This window comes from Coffea arabica, chromosome 7c (assembly GCF_036785885.1).
Source record: "Coffea arabica cultivar ET-39 chromosome 7c, Coffea Arabica ET-39 HiFi, whole genome shotgun sequence".
In the NCBI taxonomy this organism is placed as follows: Eukaryota; Viridiplantae; Streptophyta; class Magnoliopsida; order Gentianales; family Rubiaceae; genus Coffea; species Coffea arabica.
The window spans coordinates 14,937,061-14,951,652 of NC_092322.1; the positions used below are offsets into that span (position 1 = coordinate 14,937,061).

The following is a 14,592-nucleotide window of genomic DNA, read 5'->3' on the forward strand; positions in this document are numbered from 1 at the left end:
TCTAGAGATCAATGGAGTCAAGTAGCATAAAGCTTAGGTAGGGAAAAAATGCAGAGCAGATGAGTATGTTTTGATTTTTTCAAATTTTGTCTTTGGAAAATTCTTAACATGAGTAAAATAAAGAAAAGAAATGTCGATCTGACCTAGAAGAATAAAGTCGAATGCCCAACTTGCATAAAGATAACCTAACTCTAATAAGATAGTCATGTTCTTCATTAATATCCAGACAAAATGGAAGGAGAATTCACCAAAAACACATCCTAGCAACTTTCAGAATGTAATTTCAGCACCAGTATGACTCTAATAAAAGAGAACTCTATAAAAAAAATCAAACTGATCTAGGAAACACAAAAAATTGGCATATGAACAAAGACTTCATCAGCAATGCTTCCTATGTGACTTTCGTGAGATCTTATATCGCCTTACAAAGTAAAGAAAGATATTTGTGTTGAAAAGTTGTAGTAAATAAGAAATCTAAACTAGACAAATATAGAGACTTTGAGGCATGAAAGCACTTTCCTTAAGATGTTATTTGTCTCTATGTTAGACAAATTACCTCTAGCATACAACAAAGTCTAAGAACTATCAAATGAAAGGAAAAAAGTGATTTAATTCTGTCAAAATCCTACTATTTAAAAGAATTGAAGCACCTATCCAAGGGACTATCAGAGGATGCAATCCTTATTGAATAAGTGTATAGGTAGTTAACCAATTAACAAATATGTCTACTAAATATAACCGTCATTAACTACCTCTAACCCCCTATCCTAATCAGAAAGCCCCAAGTGCCCAAGTGCCCTTGTCAAGATTTTATATATCTTTCAATTCATATTCAAGTATATGAGCATATTCAAGTATATGAGATATAAATTGAAATAACTTTCCCACCAAACTTTTCCTCCAAACTAATATTTTGGAACAAGTTTGTAAAGGAAACAAGACAATGATGCATATATAGACAATGAGCACTCTATCCTCTTTTTATGTGGGACAATGAATTTCAACATTCTCATTACAAACTATTACCAGCAATCCCCCACTTAGTTTGTAATGAAATTAAATCAGCACTCATATTATCTTGCATAGAGAAAGGTGATTGTGAACTTAAACCCTTCTCTTAGTGTAAATATTTCACTTATTCTAACAAGTTATGGTAGCTACGTTGCTTAAACCATAATTTTAAAGTTAAAACAAAAATAGCACACACAAGATTATATCCCTTTCGGAAAATAGTTCACAAAATAATTTTAGCACTTTTACCGGTCGTGTGCTCCATCCTAGATTCATGATCATTTACAAAAGAAAACCTACACTTTTGTTAGGAGCGGCACCACTCCCATGATCATATAGGTGAAGCACATTTCAAGCCTTTATTACCAAGGTACTATGAAACCATATTTAACTTCATTAAGAGTATAATACTCAGCCTCTTAAGTATCAAATTGCACTAGTACCTTGGAATGATATAATACAATTTCTAGTGCTCACAACCACCTATTAGTAACTTGTTATTACCATTTAAATCTTTCATCTAGTGTTAGTACCAGACGAGAAGTTGGGTTACCATTACTAGTGGTTCTAGACAACGGGTTTTAACCACATTCCTAATGACGTTGCTTTCACTACATCTCTTGAGAGAGCTTTAGTGAATGGATCCGCCAAGTTGTTGAATGATCTAACATACACTACTGTGACTATGTCATCATTCAATAATTCTCTGACATATTCATGTCTTAGACTTGTATGTTTGGATTTGCCGTTATATATTCTATTTAACGCTCTAGACATAGTGGCTTCGCTGTCACAATGCAAAGAAATGGCTGGAATTGGTTTTGGCCACAACTCAATGTCTAACAATAAATTTCTTAGCCATTCGGCCTCTTTGCATGCAACTGCTAAGGCTACAAATTCCGCCTCCGTGATGGAATGAGTAATGACGGCTTGTTTCTTTGATACCCAAGAAATAGCTCCTCAACCCAATGTAAAAATCCATCCAGAAGTAGACACATTGTCACATACATTGGTTACCCAATTTGCATCAGAATAACCTTCAAGTGCAATTGGAAATTTGTTATAGGAAAGCTCTAAATCTTTTGTCCTTTTAAGATATTCGAGTACTCTACCTATAGCTTTCCAATGTTCTATACCAGGATTTTTAGTGTACCTAGCGAGTCTACAAACTGCATATGAAATATTTGGCCTAGTACAATGCAGAGCATACATTAGGCTACCAATTGCATTAGCATACTCTAATTGAGCAACTGGCTTTCTAGAATTTTCAAACAGCTTAAAGTTAGGATCATAAGGAGTGCTTGTTTCTTTCACCTTCAAATGTTGATACTTGTTCAAAACTTTCTCAACATAATGAGATTGACTTAAAGAATAGCCCGCACTATGTTTCTTAACTTTAATTCCTAAGATAGCATCTACTTCTCTAAGATCTTTCATATTGAATATAGAAGATAAATACTTCTTAGTTTCTTCAACGCCTTTGTAATTAGTACCAACAATTAGCATGTCATCCGCATATAGAAAGATTATCACACCATACTCTCTAGTAAACTTGGAATAAATGCACTTATCAGCATTATTATATTTAAAACCATTAGAGAGTATAGCAGATTCAAACTTTTAATGCCACTGTTTAGGTGCTTGCTTTAAACCTTACAAAAATCTTATCAGTTTGCAAACTTTCTTTTCATTTTCAAGAAGAACAAAACCTTCCGGTTAATCCATATACATTTCTTCATTTAAGTCGCCATTTAAAAAAGCCGTTTTTACATCCATCTGATGTACACACAAATCAAACATTGAAGCTAATGCTAATAGTACTCTTATAGATATAATTCTGGCCACTGGTGCATAAGTATAAAAATAATCGATTCCCTTTTTTTACCTAATCCTTTTGCTACTAATCTTGCCTTAAAAGTTTGTACAGATCCATCAGTAGCGTATTTCTTTCGAAATACCCCCTTACAGCCAATTGGCTTAGAATCCGGAGGCAAATCAACTAGGATCCAAGTATGATTACTCAATAATAAACCCATTTCATCATTAATTGCCTCTCTCTAAAACGACGCATCTCTTGATTTCATAGCTCCACTAAAAGTTTTAGGGTCATCTTCTACATTTAAGAAGATAGGAATCTTGTCAAGTAGAAATTGTCTATCGTCTTCAACTAAGAAAACAATAGCTTGTGAATCTATAAAATCAGAGGATAAATGTTTTTCCTTCCGTTGCCTTTGACTCCTCAATTCACTTGGAATGTCCCTTGCATCCCTTTTATTATTATTAGAGTGTTTAGCATTGGAAATGGGCGGTGGCTCTTGGCTTGAATCTGTACTCATTGTCGAATTATAAAGAAATTTATCTTCTAAAAATTCAATATCTCTAGATTCCACAATGACGTTAGAATCTAAATCTAGCAACTGATATGCTTGTGAATTTTCAGCATAGTCTACAAACACACTTTTAAGTGCTTGAGGTCCCAATTTAGGTCTTTTATGATCAAGGACTCTATAAAAGGCTATACAACCCCAAACTCGAAAATACTTCAAGTTTGATTTTCTACCTTTCCATAATTCATATAGTGATACCTTGGATTTAAGCGAAGATACTCAATTATGTATATGATAAGCAGCCAGTAAAGCCTTTCCCCACAAATGTTTAGGCAATCCAGAACTTATAATCATGGCATTAACCATATTTTCTAAAGTCCTATTTTTTCTTTCTACCAAACCATTTTGTTGCAGAGTATCAGGTGCACTAGTTTGGTGTATAATCCTATTTTTTTCATAAAATTGAGAAAAATTAGTAGGGAAATATTCCCCACCGCTATCACTTCTCAAAATTTTAATTTTCTTTCCTTGTTGATTTTCCATAAGATTTTTGTAACACTTAAACATATGAAATGACTTATCTTTCGTTTTTACCAAGTAAACATACACATATCTTGAATAATCATCAATAAATATGATGAAATACCTATTTCCTCCTCTTGTTAGAAATCCATTTAATTCACAAATGTCAGAATGAGCAAGATGTAACAACTCATTGTTTCTTTCTACTTTAGAAAAAGGTAATCTGGTCATTTTTGCTTGTATGCATATTTCACATCCTTTTTCAATGTTATCTTTGAACGAAATCAGCCCATATTTAGACAAAAATTACAAAGTTTTATGATTAACATGTGCTAATCTACCATGCCAAAGAGAATATGAAGCATCGACAGAATACACAGAAACATTATCTTTATTGATACATAGCTTGAACATTCCATCACAAGAGTATCCCTTGCCTACAAATACACCATTCATAGAGAAGATAACCTTATTAGACTCTAGTATAGCCTTTTAGCCCCTTTTTGTTTAAGGCATCAGCCGACACAAGATTTTTCCTAATTTCTGGAACATGAAATACATTGACCAATATAAGTTTCTTTCCAGAAGTAAACTGCAAGTCTACACTTTTTTTGCTGTATTATGGTTTTCCATCAATACTTCATGACCATCAGGAACTTCTTCATAAGTCTTGAACTGGGACTTATCATTACAAACATGTACGGTGGCACTAGAATCATACCACCAGTCACACGATTTGGTTGCAGCAGCCACATGCAACTCAGAAATCATGCCAATGTTCTAATGTGAAACCATTGCAACAATCTCAGCAACTTCTTGTTCAACCAGATTTGCATTTTTGGCATCGTCTTTCTTTTGATTTTTGTTGCTATCTGCCTTACATTCACGCTTGTAATGTCCCTTCTTGCCACACTTATAGCAGACTCTATTCTTCTTCTTATCCTTGGATGTACTTGCTTCTGGAGACTTTCTTTTGAAACCAGAAAATTTCTGTGAATTCTTCTCACTTAAAGCATTCACTTTGACATCAGATTCTATTTGCTTCTTTTGAAAATTTCTGGTATCTTCTTCAATACGCAAATGTTTCAAAATCTGATCTATAGTGAATATTTCAGTAGTATGGAACAACTTTTTCTTATAATCATTCCAACTAGTTGGAAGTTTGACTATTATTGCTCCAACTTGCAAAAATTCAGATATCTCTACTTTCAAATCATGTAACTTAGACACAATCACTTGGAGATCATGAATCTGATCCATAAGAGAAGAATTCTTAGTGATACGAAAATCAAAATATTGCATAATTAGAAATTTGTCTGCACCTTGTTTCATCGTATTATACTTGTACTCCAGCGCATTCCAGATTTCCTTTGGTGACTTGACTGCAGTATACAGATCATACAAGCGGTCAGAAAGAGTATTCATGATGTGTCATCTGCACAGCAACTCGTCCTCTGCGCGTTTTTTGCATTGTGCCTTGACTTCATCAGAACCATTATTTTTAGGCGTTGGAATTTCAGGAAGTGAAGGATCCAGAACATAAGCAATCTTCAAAGCCATTAGGAAAAATATTATCTTATCCTTCCAACGGGAGAAGTTAGTGCCGTCAAATTTGTCCAACTTGACGAAAACCTGATTCATCACTTTGAAAGTGAATTCAGAACTGGACTCCATTGTTGATAATAACACCTTAAGATTGTTGAAAAGTTGTAGTAAGTAAGAAATTTAAACTAGACAATACAGAGACTTTGAACGTGAAAGCACTTTTTCTTAAGGTGTTATTTGCCTCTGTGTTAGACAAACTATCTCTAGGATACAACAAAATTTAAGAACTATCAAATGAAAGGAAAAAATAATTTAATTCTGTCAAAATTCTACTATTTAAAAGAATTGAAATACCTATCCAGGGGAGTATCAGAGGATGCAATTCTTATTGAATAGGTGTATAGGTAGTTAACCAATTAACAGATATGTCTGCTAAATGTAACCGTCATTAACTACCTCTAACGCCCTATCCTAATCAGAAAGCCCCATGTGCTCAAGTGCCCTTGTCAAGATTTTATATATCTTTCAATTCATATTCAAGTATATAAGATATAAATTAAAATAACTTTTCCACCAAACTTTCCCTCCAAACTAATATTTTGGAACAAGTTTGTAAAGGAAACAAGACAATAATACATATATAGACAATGAGCACTCTATCCTCTTTCAATATGGAACAATGAACTTCAACATTTTCATTACAAACTATTACCAACAATTTGAACATATTCTAATTCTACGCTATTAACTTTTAAGGAAATAACTATTTTGGTCTATTATCTTTAAGGTTGCAGCAAATCTAATTTTCTATATATTAGTATCTATCAATTTATTCTCTTATCTCTTAAAATAAAGCAAAGTAGGACTTCAAATAGAAAATTAGAGAGCCCTAATGGTACTTATCATGTGCAGGTATGTGTATGGACCATTTTAAAATAATAATTTTGGTTCCTTATTTTTTAAGTTGTGGTCAATTTAGTCCCTTAATGTCACTACTTACTAATTTAATTCCTCATTTTTATAAAATAAAGTTAATGGAGGATTTCTAATGAAAAAGTGATAAATTCTAACAAATGTAGTTATCTCACAAGAAGTTCAGGGCACGTGCACAGTATGTGCACATATCGTGATAAAAGGATTAGAAAGCTATCTATATCCAAAAAAGTCCAAATTGTATCATGTTATATGATACATATTAACTGGCATTGCGACTATAAAATGAACTCAATACAAGCTCTTCAACAAAACCAAGTGAAGAATATCCTATTTCTACAAACATTAGATATAGCTTAACCACAAAAAGAAGTCTAACTCTTGAATGCGGTGCCAATACTTTTGGCTAAGTTAATGACATAGCAGCTGGAATAGCACGACTAGCTCATTTAGTCTTGTATCAAGCTTGTAAGGATGATGCATGTGAGGAATCGTCACAACTAGGAAAACTATTATTGTAGATGGGTGCAAATGGTATTGCAATCGATGTTTTTGGGCAATTCCAAAAGGGATTATTGTCGATTGTGCAACTGGTGATAAAAGACCATTACATGATACAATGAATTTTGACTATGGGTGCAAGTACCATAGACTGCAGTATAAGGGCAACAACTATGCTAGGTAACAATGCATGCTTTGATCATGTATTAGTCTTTCAACCCAAGGCTTTTCTAAGTACATTGTTGCCCCTAGCACATCTAGCAATTGGAAAAATATGACCCCAACATATTGAATAAGACTTTTGTTGCTAGTAAGGTGGTTTTATGTGAAATTGATGGATTCTTTGAAACATTTGACTTAGGACAGACTATGAGAGATGCAAGTGGAAGCTGCTATAATAGTGACAAATAGAGATGCATATAGGTGTTAAATCTCACCTCCCCACAACTAAGGTGAATTTTGCTTATAGAGAAGCAACAAAGGCATACATAAACCCTTTATGTACATCCACTGCCACCATAGTGTTCCAAGGAGCGATTACAAGAGTAAAATATGCTTCTATAGCTGCACTTTTCTCCTCAAGAGGCCTAAGCTTGACAAGCGTTGATAGGGTATTAATTGTTGGTTATTTTATTGTTAATTTTTCCTTTATCCTTGCCAAATATTGTTTTAATTATTAATATTTACTTATATTTGGTATTTGGATTTAATTTCAGGAAATGGAAGTGAAACGTGCTAAAAAGAAGAAACCATATTGAGAAAAAGACTCCAAGCGTGGGAGATTTTCCACGAGCCTGGCCCACGTTGTACTGGAACCGGATTGCGCTTCCTTTTTGCTAATTAGGAGTGTTTTGGAGTATTAAAGTTTTTGACTATCAAGAGGAAAGTAAAAAGGAGGACTTCGGAGGACTGGACTACAGGGGATGGACTCTTTTCTCAATTGCGTGGGAACCATGGAGATAAGAAGCATGAGTCATTTGGGCTCTTGGAAAGAAACGTACAGAGGCTTGTGAAATGGAATTGGACTCTCAATTCATGCGGGGACCACGGGACTAGATAGCATTGGTATCTTTGGCTTTAAAAGAGAAAAGGGATGTACAAAGAGTTTTTATCACTAGTTTAGGGAGTTTTTAGTATAGTTTTAGTTTTCTTTTCTTTCTTGGTTTCTTTGATGGCCTGGACCTCAGTTAAATTACGGGAAGATTTTCTCATGAGGCGTGGCTAAGTTTCTCATCTAGTCGAAGGTCAATTTGAGGACTCGATTCAGAACATCTGTGAGATCTAATTATTTTACTTATTTCTTTTATTTATGGGTATTTGTGCGTTTCCTGATTTAATTGCTTATGCTTGTTATGTTATTTGAATGTCACGGGCCCGATATTCGAATTAACTTAATGATCTAATGCCAAATTAATTGATTGAATCCGTAATTGTTCAATTGATTAACACCAGTGGCGACTAGCGTGATTGGTTTCATGTTAAGGAAACGTATGATCTAATTTAAACAAACCCTCGTAGCGTGTGTGTTAGTTAGGGTTGGGTTTTTCTAATTTTTAATGCAATCGAGTAATTAAATCCTACGGTCGTACCTAGGGTTATTTCTTGGTTAGAGAAATAGTTAACGGTCGTACCTTAACTATCAAAAAATTAAGGAAAGACTGGTTGTTCATCGCGTGTATGGCAACTATAACCAATCTAGTAATGAGTAATTGAATTATCTTTGCATCGATGATCAGTTGAATGGACCGTGTCTGAAAAGTTGCACCTTTGGTTAGAGTCGTATTGATTATTGATTAATTTTTGTTTATTTCTAGTAGTTGTTTCTTTAGTTAGTTAATTAGTTATTTTATATTTTCCAAAAAATCCCCCATGCGTTGAACTCTAGAAGAAACGAATTATCCCCAATCCCTGTGAATTCGACCCTACTCACCGCTATATATAGAATTTGTATTTTTCTTGAGTAGGTAATTATTATTGCACAGGTTCGGCTCCTGTCAAGCGTCGGGATTTTTAAACCTGGTCTCGTTGGCTTAGGTGTCATCATTCTTGCTGCCTGGCCTTCCTCTATGGATAACAACACAAATTCAATAGCCCCATTCAACCTAAAATCTCAATGTCAATACCTCACCTGAGTGGCATTGTAGCCTTAATACGAAGTTTGTCTCCTAATTGGTCACTTGCTGCTATTAAATCTACTACTATGACCAGTGCTGACTTCTTGAACCATAACGAGAGCCTTATCCTTGATGAAATGATGCTTCTTGTGAATTTATTCACAATCGGTGCTAGATATGTAAATCTAGTAAGAGCTGCTGACCCTGGATTAATTTATGACATCTATCCTGATGATTATGTTTAGTACCTATGTGATTAGACAACACAGATGATCAAATAATGTTCATTACACAGCACTATATCATATGTGCAAATATTTACTTCTTCTTTGAATTCAATTATCCTTTCTTTTCTGTTCAACTGGGGTTTGATACTCAGACATGCAGAAGAATAGAGACAAATGTGGACAAGGCTTCCCCAATTTATAATAGTATAATCACATTAATCCCAGGGATTGATGTTTAAATCTATCCAACTATCCTCTAATTCACAAGGATGAACCAAACGATGACACATCAGATCAATTTCGAAAGAACAAAGAGGTTAAAAAATGCTAATTACATGCAAGGCTCTATCATCTAGAGCTAGTGTTCGCTGTATTGCCCAAGTTCTAGATGACTTCGACGGTACATAATTGGAGCCTTCTGGTATGACACTAATAATGAGAATCACTAGTGGACCTATTTGAGATATAATTTGACATGACTCAGCTGATATTGGCATAGTCAACTTGACAATATCACATATCAGCTGAAACTTGCTTATTTGCATTGATTCGAATTGGATGCGGATCTAAGCAGAAAAGGACTTTGTACTCAGAGCCTGATCTATGGCATGAATCCACTATTTTGGGTCAGATCTACGCATGGATCGATGAAAAACAAATCCGTGCAATTCTTCTTTTTCTCTTCCCTTGCTCAATCCATCTTATCCCAAAATGTAGAAGCCATGTGTCCCACATCAATTAGCATGTTGAATATCACATCTAAAATTATTTCAACAATATAAAGACATTTTAAAATAACTCCAAATCAAGACATTGATTGGGATTATTCAACTCCAATGATATTTATTATTGTTATTATTTTTTATTTCAGGAAGTTGTGACCATTGGAATTGATCAAAATATAGAGAAAATACTTATTGAGAATATGGTAGAAATGCTCGCTTCTCCATGTCTTTATATTTTATAGCATTATTTGATGGTTACCTATTTCTTTTATTGTACTCCCTCCGTCCCATTGAAAGTGTCATACTTTCCTTTTTGGTCTGTCCCAAAATTAATGTCACTTAACACAATTGGCAATAAAAACTTTCCCCCATTTCCATCTCATGCCCTTAAATATACCAGATTCTTTTAAGATTTTGATGGGCCCCAAAAAATTACAAGGATTGCACTTGATATGCGTGAGTTTCACAGCAAATGGAAACAATGGTCGTGCAAGGAACATTCCAAAAAAGTGGCTGAAACATTGTTGAAACATCGGTCCCACATGTCTGTCACCACTCCATTATCATTCTAATAGTCAATAAGTTACGCTGCTCCATAGAAACCGGATAGGGGCATTGCTGGAAGTTACACTAAAATCGTTTGAAATTCAGACACTGTTGAAAATAAATACAACTCCCGAAGTGCGACAATTATTTCGGGACGGAGGGAGTATTGAATTGAACACTATTACTTCTTTCATGTTTTGGATTCTTATTATGCTATTGTGTACTAGGGTTCTTACTGTGTTATATAAGATATAATGGTTTTAATCTCGTATTTCAGTTTTGATTTCACATACAATAAGAATAAAATGTACACTTGATAATAAAATTATTTACTTTAAATATTATAGGTCTATGGCTACAATAGCATTACTTTATTTAAATAATTAGTCAGTATATATATATATATAATATAGGCATTCAGTAAATCTAATTTGATAATTGTGTTTATTATGAAAATTTTCATTTTTAGTAATTTTTTAAAAATTTTGAAAACTCTTATGTGCTATAATAACTACAAGCATAAATTGATTATGACTATCTTTTTCCTGCACAACACATAATTAGGGATAAGTTGAGTGGTACAAAAGAGAGAGTGTAAGTGAAAGATCCCGGATTTGAGACCTTCCACTTACATTAATTTTAAAAAAAAATGAGTTAGCTTTACGTTAGGTGCATTGAAATAAACTCTTCAAGTATTTTTTTTTTTTAGTGATGATAAATCGTCAACAATACTTATGCTCTGTGTCAACCTGATAAGTCATAATTTGTGCTAAATTTATAATTATTTTTCCCTTTGATTTTAGCCAAATATTATCTTAATTGATATATTCTACTAATATTTGGTATTTGGGATTAATTGCAGGAAGTGGTGAAGAAAAAGTACTGAAAATCGTCATTCCAGCAGATTCCCTGATAGTTTGGCGTGCCCACGCCTAACTCCAGCTTTCAAGGACGGATTTTCGGGATGATTTGCACACGTGAAAGCTTCCAAAACTAAATAAAGCAGCGGACTACAATGCTGAAAAGCAGTGGGGCCATTTCAAAAGCTGAAGAAAGCTATCTATAATAGGATTCCTATTGTTTAGGAAAATTGGTACTCGGGTACCAATTTTGAAGGAGAGAAATTAGGATGGGAATCTGTTTGTTCTCTCGGTGGGCCTGGCCTAAAAGGAAATGGATTTCCTTCATCCCTTTGAGTGGCTAAAAACGTAGAGGATTAGGAGACTTGGGGAGGCTTGTTTTTAAATTTGTTTTTACTTGGAAAAGCTGGGGGGAAGGTACGGGGGTCGGGGACTTTTCCTCCGTAGCCGACTTTTACTTTTCTTCCTTGGCTGATTTGGCCAGGAACAATTTGGTAAGATTCAGATAGCTTTTTCGCATGGTTGTTCTCCATTAATGGAGAACTAACCTTCTAATTCTAGTCAAGGGACAACTGAAGATTTGGTTCTGCAATTACTGTGAGATCTAATTTATTTTAATCGCTTCCTTCATTTATTAGTATTCATATGATTCCTGCTTTCAATTGTTATAGCTCTTGTGTATAATTGATTAGTGCGCAATAATTAATTATTCATATAGGCTATTTTGCTAAATAGGGGTAATTGAATCCGTAATTGTTCGTTACCTCTATCCCAGTAGCAACTGGCGTAATTGGGTTTATGTCAGGGAAACATACGATCTAATTTAAACAAACCCTCTTAGCGTGTTTGTTAGTTAAGATTGGACCTTTCTAATTTTTAATGTAATCTAGAAATTAAATCCTACGGTTGTACTTAGGATTGTTTTTGGGTTAGGGAATTAGTTAACGGTCGTACCTTAACTATCGATAAATTAAGGAAGGGTTGGTTGTTTATCGCGTGTATGACAACTATAACCAATCTATTAATAGATGTGGAATTATCTGTGAATCGATGATTAGTGCATGAACCATTTCTGAAGTGTACCCTTGGCTAGAGTTTCTTTTAATTATTTCTCTTAATCAATTATTTTCTGCAGTTAATTTATTTAGTTAGTATTTGATCCAAAAACCCCCCATACTTTAGACTCTAGAAGAAACGAATTATCCCCAGTCCCTGTGGATTCGACCCTACTCACCGCTATATACAAAATCTGTATTTTTCTCGAGTAGGTTTTTATTATTGCACAGGCTGACACCCTGTCACAACCTGTGTTTTCAGACTCGGACCGAACCGGCCAGTTGAACCGGTCAGACCGGGAATCGGCCAGGCATCCGGTCTAAGTCAATCAAAAGACTCGAATGGCAAAAAGCCGGTCAAAACTGGTCAAAAATCGGGTTTGACCGGGAACCGGAAGAACCAGATTAAACTTGATTTTTTCATTTTTCCAATTCTGACTCTATTTTTTTATTTGGAAAGCTTTGACTTCTTGGCTCTTGTATTGATCGTGTAAAACAATAACTTCTAAAAGCTAGAAAGAAAAGAAAAACGAGCAGGAAAAAAAGAAAAATGAACGAGAAGAAAAAAAATTGAAGAGAGAGAAACCCTAATCTCCTTAATCGCCGCTTACTCCTTCAACCTCCACAGCGGCGCCGCCTAAGAACACCATCCCCTTCAAAGGACATCAAGGTAGGGAGGTCAATCAACCGATTAAAGAGCTTTTCAAGTTTTATATTTTGGCTTTTTTTTCCACTGCATATTTCAAAAACCTGTGTTCAAATCACAAATTATTTGTGAAATTGACTACATTTGTGTTGCTTAGCTTCAAATGGGTGTCGATTCTAGATATAGAATTTTTTTTCCGATTATATTTTTGTTGCTCAGCTGTGTTAAGCTCCTTCGAAGTACTTTGTTTATTCGATTACGTTTTTGTGGAGTTCGAAGTTTGAGCTTATTGTCCGATTTCAGGGTGCCATTTGTGTTGATACGTTTTGGATTGGTTGCCAACTTGAATGATAGTAATAAGTTATCTTGGTTATTAGTTAACCATTGGTTGGCTTTATTAGGTGTAAAGCTTTGCTGAATAAGTTTATTGATACTTTTTTAAGGTTATTGTTATCATATTAGTATGTGTTTATGTGTTTAATGGTTACTTTTTTAAGATAATTTGTGATTATTCACAAAGCTTGTCAGTGATTGGCCTTGCAACATTACTATATTTGGCCTGACTCTCTCAATGTTCAACTTTCCTCAAAAAATGGAATGGATTGTAAGATTTTGATTGTTTTCTCATCTTTCCTTCAGATGATGATAACTTACAACAGGAATTTGTTTATATAGGAATTGCCAAAAACTTACAATTCAGCTACCCAAAACTCAATAATTTGCCTTGTTCTATTTACATGAGTTGCTTGTGTGGATGTGCACGTAGGTCAGTTCAATCATGATAGATATGGCTGTGATATTATTAAGCTCACATATAGGCTGTTGGAGTGGGCATTTTCTCAAGAACTACTACACCTTTTTTTCTACTGCCATCAGGTACTGAACACTTTACTTTTGGCTCCCTCACCCAGTATGTTATTGACACGATAAATAAAGAATTATTTGACTGTTTGATAATACATTGGTTATTCACACTTGAACCTGCAGATGCAAATTCATATCACCAATCATATGGTTTTTGCTGAAAAGAGGATAGAGCTTCAAATCATATCAGATCCAAATTCATATGATCAAATGTATTTTTGGTGGCAGAGGGGCTGCCATATGTTTTTGTGATATGGATTTGAATGTTTGAGTTATTGATTATGATTTATAAATTTGATTTCTAGGAAAAATGAATGTGTATGCGTGTCTATATATATATATATATGATGTATTTATGACATCATCCGATTTGACCCTGATTGAACCCGGTCGAACCCATTGACCCCTGACTCCTGAGTTTGACCGAGTTAATATCCGATTTCAATCTGAAAACATAGGTGTCAACTCCCTCGAAAACACAGAGATAGTAAGGATTGAACATATGAAAGTAAGCTATGCTAACACGCATCCGAAAATTCACCTAGATGTGGTGAGTGATTGGAATTGGACACCAACCAAATTTTATTTAAACACAGAATTAAATAACTACATAAATCTTGGCATTTTAATGCAGCGCATTGAGTCTTACCCAGAACCAATCTCCGAGACACAAGCACCGTTTAAGAATGTAACCATCATCTCACAAAGGGTACCAT

General features: G+C 34.5%; 1 protein-coding gene and 1 long non-coding RNA gene across 2 annotated transcripts; one reads left to right on the forward strand and one right to left on the reverse strand.

Annotated features, from left to right (window-relative positions):
* Positions 1–4,640: 4,640 nt before the first annotated feature.
* Positions 4,641–5,285, reverse strand: LOC140010567 (uncharacterized). Its single transcript, XM_072057860.1, has one exon. The coding sequence runs from the start codon at positions 5,283–5,285 to the stop codon at positions 4,641–4,643; it is 645 nt and encodes a 214-aa protein (XP_071913961.1).
* A 7,592-nt stretch (positions 5,286–12,877) lies between these two features.
* LOC140010760 (uncharacterized) lies at positions 12,878–14,197 on the forward strand. The gene is made up of 3 exons (XR_011817875.1): positions 12,878–13,036; positions 13,779–13,888; positions 14,000–14,197. It is a non-coding gene; the product is annotated as an uncharacterized lncRNA (long non-coding RNA).
* The last annotated feature ends 395 nt before the right edge of the window (positions 14,198–14,592 follow it).

Bases quoted from the DNA above. Each gene is read 5' to 3' on its own strand.
- LOC140010567 (XM_072057860.1), bottom strand. From the start codon at position 5,285: ATGAATACTCTTTCTGACCGCTTGTATGATCTGTATACTGCAGTCAAG.